The following is a 13,337-nucleotide window of genomic DNA, read 5'->3' as shown; positions in this document are numbered from 1 at the left end:
GTAACTCCTTTCCTCAGCTTTCACAGATAAGAGGATCATGGCGGTGGAAACATGGACTAGTTTCAACAACACAAGGATTTATTTGGAATCATCAACTCACATGTCACAAACCTGTTACCACTGAACCAATTATTCACTTGACTAAGACGTGTGCATGCAAAAAGCTACATTTTTGAACGTTCACGCAGTGAAATGCCAAATATGGTTTAAAGGAATGACATTACTAAGTTTTAGAGTCTTATGATTCTGAGAGAAGACCAAAATAGGCAATAAAAACAGTTAAAAGGTTTTTGTCCAAATTAAAACTAACATATGAGAAGCTTCTTAAGCATAGATGTATATCTATCGGCATCAGCTCTGAAAAAAATTGTTTAATATTTAACTACTCGAAACACAGATGTTTAAAAAAAACACACACACACACACACACACACACACACACATATAAACGTAATCCCTAACAATTTAGTACTGGAGACAAAACACACAAAGTTGGACGTAGTGTAGAAAAGAAATGTCTACGATTTTCCGCTAGGCTGGAAAAGTCACAATAACAGACCAGTCCAGGTTGAATTAAAAACAAGTCTAAGAGGCCAGAAAAATAGTCTGGAGACAGAGACTGTGTTCAAACTTCTCAGAACTGGACGTCATGTTTGATAAATGTCTTTTAATTAGAAGTGTCAATTTATTTAAGTCTAAGATTTTGGCACTAGTGTTCACTCCTATAAACAAAAGATAAGCTGCTGACCCATCAGCCACCTTGGCTCAAAAAAGCCTTGCTAACATACTTACCCTAAGTGCATTGTATTAATAGTTTCTTTGACCTTTGATCTTAAGGCTCTAAAGTTATCACTTTAGATTGGTTATGAAAGTATTCTCACCTATATGTACCTCAGTGAGCAACAGTTAAGACGCTGACATTTGACTGTTACCACTGAGAGCGTATCTGGTGCCTGCGGTTTAAAGTCCTCCTCCACTCAAAAATGTGCCGTTTGGTGACTGTCGCTGTGCAGAGTGATGTATGTGCACAGTTTGATACTACAAGGCTGCTTTCACATTCGTCTGATGTAAGGGGAAAGTTTCTCTGTGCTCAACTTAAATCTGAGTTTAAGATACGTACATACAAATATGATTTGTGACATTAAACATTTTAGAAGCTAGCTTGGAAGCCAATTATGGTCAAATATGCAACTTGCACATAAGTGTGATATGGAAACTTAAAGCCTCCACCGCTCATACTCTAGAGAATTAACTTTTTGGAGTGAAGGAGGAGACATCTTCGGTCCAGGCGGAACACTTTTATACTTTTTTGCGGGAAAAAACAAACTATCATTCCAAGTATTTTTTTTCTACATATATTCAAGCATGTATTAAGGGGGTCTCTAAACTAAAAAAAACTTGTTTGGATTGAAGAAAGCCAAAAGCTGACATTATGTGCTGGTATTCTGCATATTTGAATGACTGAGAACAAGATGGGACACTAAGTTGAATTATAACAAATGCAAATTAAATTCTTGTGCTTGAAACTGTGAGGCAGATGAGGCCAGTTTCCTCCCATATGTTCCATTCAGACTTATTATTTTCTTGGTTTTGGTGTATTGGCAACATTCAAATATGTTTACAAAAATACAACACATCAGACTTTGTCGGTGATAGAATGATAACATTGTGGACTTCCAATGTCTGACAGTAAGAGAAAATAAGAACTAAAGAACTATTATGCTGCTGCGTTATCTCATATGCTCACATCCACATCCTGACTATTAGATGTTGACTCATCTGACCTGCTCTATCTGGTTGTTATTGTAAGGATACCGACTGTTGACAAAGACACAGCGAAGGCTGATCCTCACAGTCTGATATTCATAAAGGGAAACCAGTTGCAGACAGTAAAAGCCTTAGTACTGTGGTAACCTCAACAGACCTTTGTGGCATTTTTTGCCAAACACCATGTAATATGAATTGTGCCTACAAATTAGTTTAAGTCACATAATAAACATTTGTGAAAAGTGTGATTGATTTATTTGACAATGTGCATGCAATCCACACAAACAACAACCTTCACAACAAGGCTTCCACAAACAAACAAGCTTCAGGCCCAATGAAGCCTGCACAATTACTGGCTGAACATACGGGTAGACCTACTTGGAAGTACCCGGCTGTCTGCCATAATATTTAATGTGCTGTTTGCAACTAGCCAAGAGTAATACAGGCTCAGATTGAATGTCTGTATTTCATGAAGTTCCCAGATAAAGCACACCGGTTGGGAGCTTTCGCTGCCCCTGTTCTGTTGAAACTATCTTTGAAATGGAAAAACTGTAGTGATAATTGTTTTTTCAGCAGTGATGTTTCCAGCAACTGTAAACATGATGAGACAGATTTGATTTTTTTTTTTACCGGGGCTCTGTAGTCAGAAGCACTGGTACACAAGTAAAGTCCAGTGACTGTCAAGGTCCTTGAATAGATTTCAGTGGATTATCACTTTTATTTCTTAGAGATAAGATAAAAACTACACTGACAAAATGTGTGAGGATGCCTACTTCATTGTTGTCTCACTTAATCTTGTCTAAATCAAAATGCAACCACTAATGTTCAGTTGGGGAAGAACTATTCAGATATGTTTAATTTTGTTTTTATTTATGGTGTCAAATCATACCAGAAGTTAACTCAGGGCGCTTTTCACATAGAGCAGGTCTAGACCACACTATAATATTAAATGACGGAGAGCTAATTTTACCCATTTTATGTAGCTGGTTTATTCAATATATCGTTTTACTGTTTGTTTAATTAACTGTAACAATGAATTTGATATGATCATAATAGGTTTAAAAACAAAACAAAGTAACTTGTAAGCCTAACTATCTGCAAAATAAATATAGTGGAATGAAAGTATGATAGTATTTCCCTATGAAATGTAGCGAAGTAAAGGTATGAAGTGTCCTAGCATAAAATTCAAATATTCGAGTGAAGCACAATTAGGCTAACATTACCTCAGAATTGTACACAAGTACAGTACTGATTTAGACTACTTAGCAACTGGCTAATACTTTCTACCACTGCTAATATTTCTTCATATTGTGCTTTTATGACGGACCATGAAAGTGAAATACTGACACGCATATGTCCGTACATACCTTACAACAGCTCAGTCAAACAGGCCTCTCGAAAACGTTTGCGGCGCCGTCGAGCGAACTGCGACAAAAACTGCCCGGCATCCGTAGTTTGATGACGTTACAGCCAACATGGCGGCGTGCTCCGAATGAATGAGCTGAAGGCAAAAAACACATCAAACGTGTTTGCGAAAACATTAACAAAGTGTGAATATAAAGTGTCAGCAGCGTTGTCTTAAACCACGGAGCATCCACCAAGAAGCAGTTAAAACAATAATGTTCAGCAGAGGTTGCTGCTGTTTTAGTGAACGATGTCAGAGCCGATGACACATGTTGCTGCTCCTGAGTTCACTGAGCTGTGGGGGGGTGTTTCCAAACTTTCCAACAACAATATACAAGACAAGAAAACAGGACAGCAGCTGTCTGGCACATCAACATCAACGATGTGTAAAGGTGAGGCTGCGGACTGATTTCTAGCTATACAAAGGAATAAACCGATGGTTTGGAAACAACAACCCTGTTCTGCATAACGTTACTTGGAGTGGCGGCGGCCATTAGGCGATCAAACAGAGTGACAACATGCTAGCTGACTTCTTACTTTAACTCAATCACACTAACTTTTAGAAACCACAGAGGCGTGCGACCTCTGACACACACACACACACACACACACACACACACACACACACACACACACACACACACTATATATATATATAGCAATTGTAAGTCGCTTTGGCTAAAAGCGTCAGCTAAATGTAATCTAATGCATTAGTGAATACTTGACAATATTGCTCCACATGACGTTGTGAGAAAGATTATGTTGAGAAAAACAACTCAAGTGAGATTGTTTTAGGATTACTAGAGTGCTTACATGTATGTAATGCCTAAACTTGTAAAACAATGTTAGGAATCTCATTCGATGTTGTTATGTTTTTGTGTGTAACGTTACTGTAGCTGCTAGAAGTTGACATTATGTGCTGATTACCAGAAGCTTTCAATTTGACCAGTTTAATGCCAAAACACTACTAAGTAAGTGTGTATGCTAGATCTGCATTCCTGTCAGCATTGAAAAGCCTCTTAAAAGCCTTTACATAATCATGTTACACTAGTAGGACACTACCAGTCTAATCATGTATAATATTGAAGTTAAAAGCAAAAAAATAACTGTAACCATAGCACAGGGACTGTGGATGATTTAGCTGGTATGATATAACACTTGATATCTGTTTGATACACAGATTTGCAGAGCCCTAAGCGCAGAGGCTACAGCAGATACCCCGGCTTGAATAACGGGGATTCTCCAAGTGATGTGGAACCAACACAAGACATTTTCTGGGATCCCACATCGCCCACTTCAGCTAGTACTGGTAAACGACACGAGACTCAACCCAGAAATCACATCTGTTTTCTTTTCATGTACTGTTATTTATGGGCTTTCGCATCTGAATGACAGTTTCTACATGAATGACACACCTGCTGAACAGGCTTCTTGCTCTTTAGGTGTGGGGATTGAAACCATACATAGATACAACTAGCTGTTACATTACCATGCAGATATAAGAAACTGAAAAATCTACTGTTATAAATGCTTTTCGAAAAATAAATTAATGTGTTTCAATGAAGAGTATTCATGATATTACAACTTGGGTCATATTTATCATGTGTAATTGACATTGTTTTTAGGGTTGTAAGTAAATAATAAGTATTTGTTTCAATCTGTTTTCAGGGTCGGGGCTCAGGAACACCAGAGTTGTGGAAATATCAGATATTGTCAACCGTATTGCTCCAAAGGTGAGTTGTTTCTTGTTGTCTTAGTTCTGTCCATTTTTTTTTTTTAGGTTTTCAGTTTGTTCAGTTCATATTTTGAAAGAAATTCTTCAACTTTTGGCTCATGTCTCACCCAGGATGTGAAACGGAAAGGGACTGAATCTCCTCTGCTGCAGTGGATAGGTGACAGTGCCGTCCCATGCACACCCGACATTCCAAAGCCAAGAGCCAGGAAGAAGTCCTCTCGGTGGGTAATCAATTTATTGACCCAGATACTCACAGACTGGGGGCCTGTGGTATTAGTCCTGACATTAACAAACACTCTATGCAAGCATTATAGGTCATTTTACCTGCAGCAGTAGCTGAGTTTCCGTTGTCCTGTAATTACCGGTCATTGACCGGAAAAAAATTATGAGGACCAAAAATTAAAATTGTCTCCGGTCACAATTAATCAGTTTGTTTGTACAGTAGTACAACTGTTTGTTTGTACAGTAGTTTGTATTGTTTTATTTCCTTAGCCTAGGATTCCTTAGAATAGGCATTTTTTTATTCCGATCGGCACTTTAAAATGTTGTGTGCTTTGATTTAATTCTTTTGCCCTCTCTGCCTGTAGCAAGTAGCCTACATTTTTCAATAAAAATAGTATAAATCAACATCCCTTGATGATATTATTCTTTATATATATATATATAGACTGCCTAGCAATTGTAACACGGAAAATATTTGAATGGAACTTTCCCCATTTGACCGGTAAAATGAAACCTTACTGGTCACATGACCAGCACCAATTCTTTCTAACGGAAACTCTGAGCAGTAGTAGTTCTCAATTTTTCCTATCTTTTTTTGGATTGTTAAGGATTTTCCTTGTCTATTGCTTCCTCTCTGCAGGCAGAGCAGTGTGGACGACCTAATGAAACTGGCCAGGCAGTTTGACGAGAACATGCAGCAAGACAGGGAGACTTCAGAACAGCTTAACACTGTCAACAATAACCTCAATGAATGTGTGAACACTCCCAAAACAAAACTGACAGAGACATCATTCCCAAGCAACGTGAAGGACCTAAAGTGTCCATCCTCATCGGATCAGGTGGAGGCAGAGCTGCACGCTCTGTTTGACTGCTCCACTCAGAGAGTCAGCGGCCGGCTAAGCCAGGGCTCCTCCGCATCGGTCCATTCACAGGAAATAAAACACCAACCTTTGACGTCAACTTCAGCTGAACCCCGACAACCAGAGCTCAAGTCACCTGACAAGTCTGGCCCAGCTGCACATCCTGTTGGAGAAAAAGGACCTTGTGTTCTTAGTGTGAACAACTGTGATGACTTTGATGACGACTGGGAGAATGATGACCTACTTAATGACTCTTTTGTGCTGGCGATGACCCAGAATCCTGACCAGCAACATGACACCAACCCTAAAACCACCTTGCAGTCTGACACTAAGACAAACACTACTCGGTTCACCTCCGTTTGCAGGCCTACTGCAAATATGAACTCTGCACATCAGCCTTCGAACTTGCACTCAAAGCCAAGCTGCAGCGTACTACAGGAACTGTGTCCCAAGCCAAAGACTACCAACCGAAGCACTTTCAAGTTAGAGCCCAACCCTCACTTCCAGCCCAAGACACCTGCCAAGGAGGTTTCCGAGTCCAGCTTCACTGTTATACAACTTAAGTCAAAGACGTCTGACCAGAAATCTGCTACCACAAAGACACTGTCTATTCCTATTCCTGGCAAGATCACTAAAAATCAGAAGGGGACACATGAAGCTGCAGACTCTGTTAAAGACATTTCAGACAGCTTATGGGATGATGGGGACGATGACGCACTGCTCTACCAGGTATGTGACAGCGTGGAGAGGATCTCCAACAGTCAGCCGCAGCAAGCGAGCCCTAGCAACTGCCAAGAAAAACAAGATACTGCTGTAGACAGACAGCAAAAAAAACCCTGCGCCTCTGCCAATCGACATGTCCTGGGCCATGAATGCCGGTGCCAGTGCTAATAGACAGTCGCCATGTGCTTTTGTTCGATTTAACTCATTACCAGGGACTAGCAGGGAAACTGTGAACTACCAAGGATGGAACATTCCCATGAAAGGTGCCAACGACAAATCACGGATGTCTCAGAGCCTCCCAGGAAGCAGTGTGAGTCTGGGCACATTTAACCAGTGCAGGGATTCCTCTGGAACTTTCCAGGCTAACAATGCTGCTGTGGATCTGAAGCCACATACAGTGACAGCCAGGGCACCGCAGAAGTCCCATCACTCAGCCTTCAAGAGAAATGTATCTGACTCAGCAGCTGTAAGCAACAAAGGTAAACTGTCTTAAATTTGATATTTGCCATTGGGCTCTATTAAAGCTATAGTGCGTAGTTTATGTCGCCCCCATGAGGAAATCTGAGTAATGACAGCAAAACTGTAGGTGCGTCCACATGATACAAGCCCCCACCCCTCCACCACACTGTTGCTAGTAGCCAAGGAGGACAAGGAGGATTAAAAAAAACATGATGGACTCTTCAGAAGAGGTAATTATCTTCACTAGAGTTTCTGCGCGAGAGTCGCCAGACGATACCAACTTCTGAACATAGCCATACTGAGAAATACAGAGAGAGTTGTGTGGAGTCTTAATTAGCTTTGTATCAACTCATTTGGCAATGGCTTGAATGTAACGGACGTTCATTAATATAAAAAAGTTAAGCACTAAAGCTTTAAAGCACGATATATAGAAGATAATGTAAATGAAGTTTTAGTTTGAATTTGTAATGTTATCACAATTGATTGCATAAGGAAAAAAGTCAATGCATCTTTGCGGTTTGTCTTTTCCATCTACTGCCCTCAGTACTTTGCTACAAGACTGGATATTGAAATGAAAACTCACAAGTAAAACAGATGTCACATGTTGTTCTTATAATCATTGACATTTCAGTGCATGTGCACATGAACAATTCTCCCCCCAAAGCAAGTAAACATAGCGCAATGGCTTTAATTTGGGATGCTGTCAAGAGTCCAAACCTCAGGAAGCTTCATTTCCAATGAATTGCAGACTGATTCTGTTCTGGACCTGGAGAGGTTTTTGTTCTTTCAAATTAGCTTCACCATGGGTATCCACTGGTCCTAGTTATGGTAGCAAAGTTGTTACGTTATTTCATTAAAACTCAGTTGTTTGAGTTCATAGCAATATCACACAAGTTCTGATTTAGGGTTGCTTTGGCCTTTTTTTCTTCAGGTCTTTCTTCACTTTGCAAGTGTTTTAATTCTCAACGTATCCTAGCAAATCGTAATCAGTGTTTTTATTTTATTTTTTCCCCACTTCCCCTTCCTCCTTTCCAGTTTTTGTCACAAGCCAAGTGACATGGAAGTGCTCTGCAGCCGAGATCGAGAGAAAGAAGCAGGAGGCCTTGGCCAGGAGGCGACTGCGAATGCAGAACAACCCAAAACCATAGAGGAGCTTCGTCCTGACTGAAGGGATATTATTTTACTGTAGTGAGCCTTTATAAAAACTCATCATTCCACTCCAGTGGTTCAGCCACCTCCTTAACAAGATGTTACCAATGATGATATCCAAAATGATATTATGTTAGCGTTAATAGTTCAGTATTAAAGATTTATTACAGAACGGACCTAGTGTCTATTGAAAGAAGTGAATGTCTGTTGGAAGAGCTGCTGGATGTTTTTGCTGCAAAAAACATGTTTATAAAAAGCGAGTTTTATGCACAGATTGATGCAAGTCTCAGATCTGGTGCTGGAATAACATTAAAAAGAGATTTTCATTAGCTTTTTCACATTCTGACAAATTGTATTATATCCACATTTTTGTTTATCCTTTGATTTTTGCACAGGTCAGAATTAAGTGTAATACTGTAAAGACAGTGTTATGGCCCTTTTCTGTAGGCACAATTTATTGAATTGCCACACTATGCACCTGAGGAAGATAGACTGCAGTTATGATCAGCTGTGTTACTGTATAGGGGTAGACCTGGGATAGACAGGTGAGACAACAATCAGATAACCCTTTTGTTTCTACCTTAGTGCCTTAATTAGTTAACGAATTTAACTCCAGCCCCTGTTACTGCACAACATGATGGACTTGGCTGTACACATTCTGCTAATTTATCATTTGGCATGGTGTTTATGCCTTGTATGAACACTTTATACTGTTACAAGTTTCTGTGCTTTGCTCTTACAGTACCTGCCAAACCCAAAATAAAGGAATACACATTTGAGACTGTGAATAAACTGCTCCAATCATATTTGGTGTTTATGCAGCTAAAAGTTCTTTAAAACCCACTTTAAAGTGAGCAGACACTCACAATGTGATAACTCACACTACACGTGTTAATTGGCCAGATTGCGACTTTTATGCTCATACGGTACAGATGAAATTGACCGGCTGCAATGTTTTACACACACTGAATGTCAGCATGGAACCCCTGGGCAATTTGGTCCAGTGACAATTTGAATAAAGTTGATTCAAACAAGACCACTGCGTTCTTAACAATTCAATACAACTTTCAATTACATTTTATTTATAGTGCCAAATCATCTGTCTGTTTTGCCGTCAAGTTCAGTATTATACCCCAGCAGTCTCAGTCAAGACTACATTTTTAGCCACCATGTGAAAATACTGCCCCAGTAACTTTGAATTCAAACAAGCTCACTAAAGGTGAGTCTCTAGTTCACGCCAAGATAACGCTGATGAAACCATATGGGTAGTTTTTTTCAAACTCCCTTTAGAGCCACAGAAGACAGCTGTTTTTACAGGCTAAGTAGTACTCGTGAGAAATTAACATGTAAAATTGGTGAAGTCCCCCTTTAAAAACTATTTGTAGATTGTCTTTCTGCTGCATCATTGTCTGTACTTCCAAATCAAACAGCTGGTCAGGATTTTGAGTGTTCACAGACTGCCTCCTTACTGCAGTTATTGGCATACATTACTCTAACCTCTGTATTGCAGGACTGTTGACAGGTCGAGCAGATATGATGGGCCCATTTCGCAAACACTCAAATCTGTTTTCAACAAGTTGCTGCCTAAAAAGGAAGACCATTGTGAACGTGCAATAGCCTCAGTGTGGATCATATTATTGTTATTAGACGAGGGATTATTTTAATATGAGGGCTAATTTGTCCTCTGGCCTCTTATCACGCTACTCACCTGCTGTAGGCTACTGTGTGTGAGGGTAGTACAATGTTCCTCTTTGTAATCCCAAGAGAATTCCCCAGTGTTCCTCCCTCAAGCCCATCCCCAGCCATTACATTACTGTGAGTTCCCAGGTGTGTGTGTGTGTGTGTGTGTGTGTGAGAGACGGGTGGTCTGCAGGTGTGTATATTTCAGTATTTATCCCATTCCGAGCACGTAATAGGCCCCATCCTCCTCCCTGCCCTGTCTGTTTCCCCACCCTGTCCGACTGTAAATCAGATGGCAGGGCAATTTGGCCACAGCATAAAGGCCCCTGGTTTTTATGACTATGATTATGGTTATGATGATGACTAGTATTTATTTCAACTATCTGATGAAACCCTTGGCTAAAGCTAACAGGTGTCGAGCAGGTACAATATCGTGCTCGCTGAAGGATCCCTGTAATGTCGCCATAGAGAGCGAAATATCGTCTACCAAACAGAAGAATGGGCTGTTTCAGCGCCCACTCGTTACGCCGTACATGGAGCAATTTCTGATTATTGGATGGGAGTGGAGTGCTACAACGTCCTCTTTGTAGAGAAAGGATGATTTATGGCTGTTAGTCAGGCATAAGGCAGTAATTGCAGCAGTGACGATTATGTTACCATGGCACCTGTTTAAACTGTCTATTCGTATGTGAATGTTTTCATTTTTGGAAGAGGGGAATTTGCAGCTTGAAACTGATGTGTGGAGACATTAATTGAAGTTGGGAAAGGGTCTGGGATAGTGTGGTAACAATTAAGGGGGAAAGGATAGTATATGATGGACAGATTTGTGTTGTGTTATCAGGGAAGGTTTTTTAAAAACCAAAACAACCTGGAATATTTTTTTTAAACATGTGCAGTCTATTCAGCAAGTACTACACATACACTAATGTGTACTGATATTGTTGAAAATACTTCTTCTGTTTGATTATGTGTGTGGATGGTTGCCATATTAATGACTATGCCAAGCTAATAAGAGCAAAGGAAAAGTGGACAGCAAGAGTTTTCCAATATTGACGGGTGATAATCCACTAACCATAAATGCAGGAGAAAAAAGGAAAATCATACTTTGTTCCTTCTTGCTTGCATTCTTTATCTCACGTCATTTGGTTGAATGACTACAATGATCTGAGCAAGTCGAGCTCAATTTTATTTACTTTCCCTGTGTCACTAAACTGCTAAAAGTAGGGATACACATTGTGAAAACAATGGTAATACTGTTTTAGGAACCAGAGCTGGAAGTCTATTCCCCTTATGCTACCTCTCCTTGCCTTCTTTCTACACTCATCCCAGTATGGGGTTGAAGTGGCGGAAGTGAGTAATGAGACCTGGAGGCATACTAGTGTGCAGGATTAGAGATGCATTTTCAGTAGATTAATATGAGCCAGAATTTTCCAAGGGCATCAACTGTTCTTCAAAACAGACTCCAAGAACAGCAAACACACATTAAAACGTCTTTAAAAATACGACCTGAGGTAGCTATTACCTTCTTAACCCAAGTGCAGAACAGCCATTGGAGATAGCATCTCTAATCGCTTTCCCATGCTGTGAGGCTGTGCTGCAGAAAGGCTAAACACTGTTATCATAGCTCACAGATTACCTCCCAATGTAGGACTAATGCATATCACACATACATCAGCTTCTTTTTTTCACTCTTTCTTACTATCCAACTATGGCTATCTCTCTCTCTCTCTCTCATATGTTTGTATATCTGTGTCCCGCTCCACGTCTGTCTCACACACACACAAACACACAAAGAGGAGGAGGTGTGCAACGCTGTGGCAGCAGCCTGTCAGCAGCGTAAATGACCTGTGAAGAGTTTCACAGTGCGTGTCATTAGGCAGCTTTAGATTTGTTTCAACAGCGCTTTACCTGAGGGCTCCATTCATGGGCCCCCAGGTATGACTGCCCTCCCCACTGGGGGGAAGGCAAGGGGTGAGTTGCCAAATTCCCCCACTCCCTCTGTGGAGGACAGTGATGGAAAGCCCATGAGCATGACGGGGCAACACTTAAGTGTAGAGTTCAGGGTGTTTTGGGAGTCTAGAACTGCAAGAGAATCATCTTTTTCTGGAAACATTTTACTGTTATTCACTTTTATTTATTGGTTAAACATGTTCTGCTCTTACTGTAAGAAACAGAATTTCTTGGGAACTTCAGAGACAAAAGAGTTGATCATAAGACATTAAAGCTGCATTCACATTTAGGCGAAAGCCTTATATTTTCCTATCAACAGTTCCTAATAGATATATTCTCTGTGGTTAACTTTTTTCTGTCTCTAAACATGAGGTACAGAGTGTTGTGGTGATATATATATCGTTAACACTGGAACTGTAATATTTTGCTTTTAGTGTAAAAAACAACATACCTCCAATTTTGGTGATTTTGAGAGTCTGAAAGTGATTGTTTTTCACACGCCTGAGGCAAACTGTACAGTACAATTATGTTGTTTAGTTGATGCTCGTATCCAAGAAATTTAGAACTAAAATATTTCTAAGAATATAAGTCATGTAAAGGTCAACGTCGCCCAGGTGTTATAGTGATAATGAGTAAAGAGGTGTCAACCAAAGTCTTGATATTATAATCTAAATCATTGCTTTGGAATGGAAGGAGTAACAGAAAAAAACGTCTTGTGAAGGATTTATTAGCCCCATGAAAGCTCTGCAATCAACTGAACTTTTTAAATTCCATGTCTTGTTCACTGTTCAGCCCAGGATTATCGCTATGTTTTTTTTAATCTTCACTATACAAACTGATCTTGAATTGATATCCGGGCATCACCATGCTTTATTAAGCATGCTGATAAGAGTCTGCAGACTTAACCGTGTTTTGAGAAACGAAACTCTCTTGCACACAGCCAACAAATATCCCTGTTGCCACATTCCTCCGGCCTACATCTGCCAACACCTTTGCGCTACAATGGCTTTGGCCTTTTTTCCCCACAGCCTGTAATAGTCAGCGTGGGCTGTAATGGTCTGTTGACAGGTTTAGGCTTAGGTAATGTTGTTGCCGGGCTTTACAGTGAGGTGCCAAATCTTCCCCTGAGGACAAAAAAGGAGCAGCAGATGCAGGGAAGCTAGCTATTAGCTTTCTAATACGCACTTTGTTATTGGCCAATATTTATAATAAAGTTTTGGGAGAAAGAGCCCGCAAAACATTTTATATCAGGGCTTTCACATAATGTCGGCTCATTTTTTAAGGACTTGGAGGTAATTGCAGGGTCAGTTGTTGCTTTGTTGTACAGTAAGAATAAGAGACAATTTGTTAGCAGAGCGCTAAAATGTTAAGTGGTGCTAGCTTCTGGG

The 13,337-nt window shown here is 40.2% G+C and overlaps 1 protein-coding gene across 1 annotated transcript; it reads left to right on the top strand.

The window, feature by feature from the left end:
• The first annotated feature begins 3,232 nt into the window (after positions 1-3,232).
• On the top strand, positions 3,233-9,319 carry etaa1b (ETAA1 activator of ATR kinase b). Its single transcript, XM_078273637.1, has 6 exons — positions 3,233-3,563; positions 4,352-4,480; positions 4,840-4,904; positions 5,018-5,127; positions 5,769-7,190; positions 8,206-9,319. The coding sequence occupies exons 1-5, from the start codon at positions 3,422-3,424 to the stop codon at positions 6,877-6,879; spliced, it is 1,557 nt and encodes a 518-aa protein (XP_078129763.1). The 5' UTR covers positions 3,233-3,421; the 3' UTR covers positions 6,880-7,190; positions 8,206-9,319.
• The last annotated feature ends 4,018 nt before the right edge of the window (positions 9,320-13,337 follow it).

Source organism: Sander vitreus, chromosome 17 (genome assembly GCF_031162955.1).
Source record: "Sander vitreus isolate 19-12246 chromosome 17, sanVit1, whole genome shotgun sequence".
Classification (NCBI taxonomy): domain Eukaryota; kingdom Metazoa; phylum Chordata; class Actinopteri; order Perciformes; family Percidae; genus Sander; species Sander vitreus.
Note: the sequence above shows the minus strand (reverse complement) of the source record. Positions and strands in the feature narration are given on the sequence as shown.

Excerpts from the sequence above, each read along its gene's own strand:
- etaa1b (XM_078273637.1), top strand. The coding sequence starts at position 3,422 with ATGTCAGAGCCGATGACACATGTTGCTGCTCCTGAGTTCACTGAGCTG. Across the intron at positions 4,481-4,839 it reads GCCCACTTCAGCTAGTACTG|GGTCGGGGCTCAGGAACACC; the intron begins GTAAACGACACG and ends ATCTGTTTTCAG. Across the intron at positions 4,905-5,017 it reads TCAACCGTATTGCTCCAAAG|GATGTGAAACGGAAAGGGAC; the intron begins GTGAGTTGTTTC and ends TGTCTCACCCAG.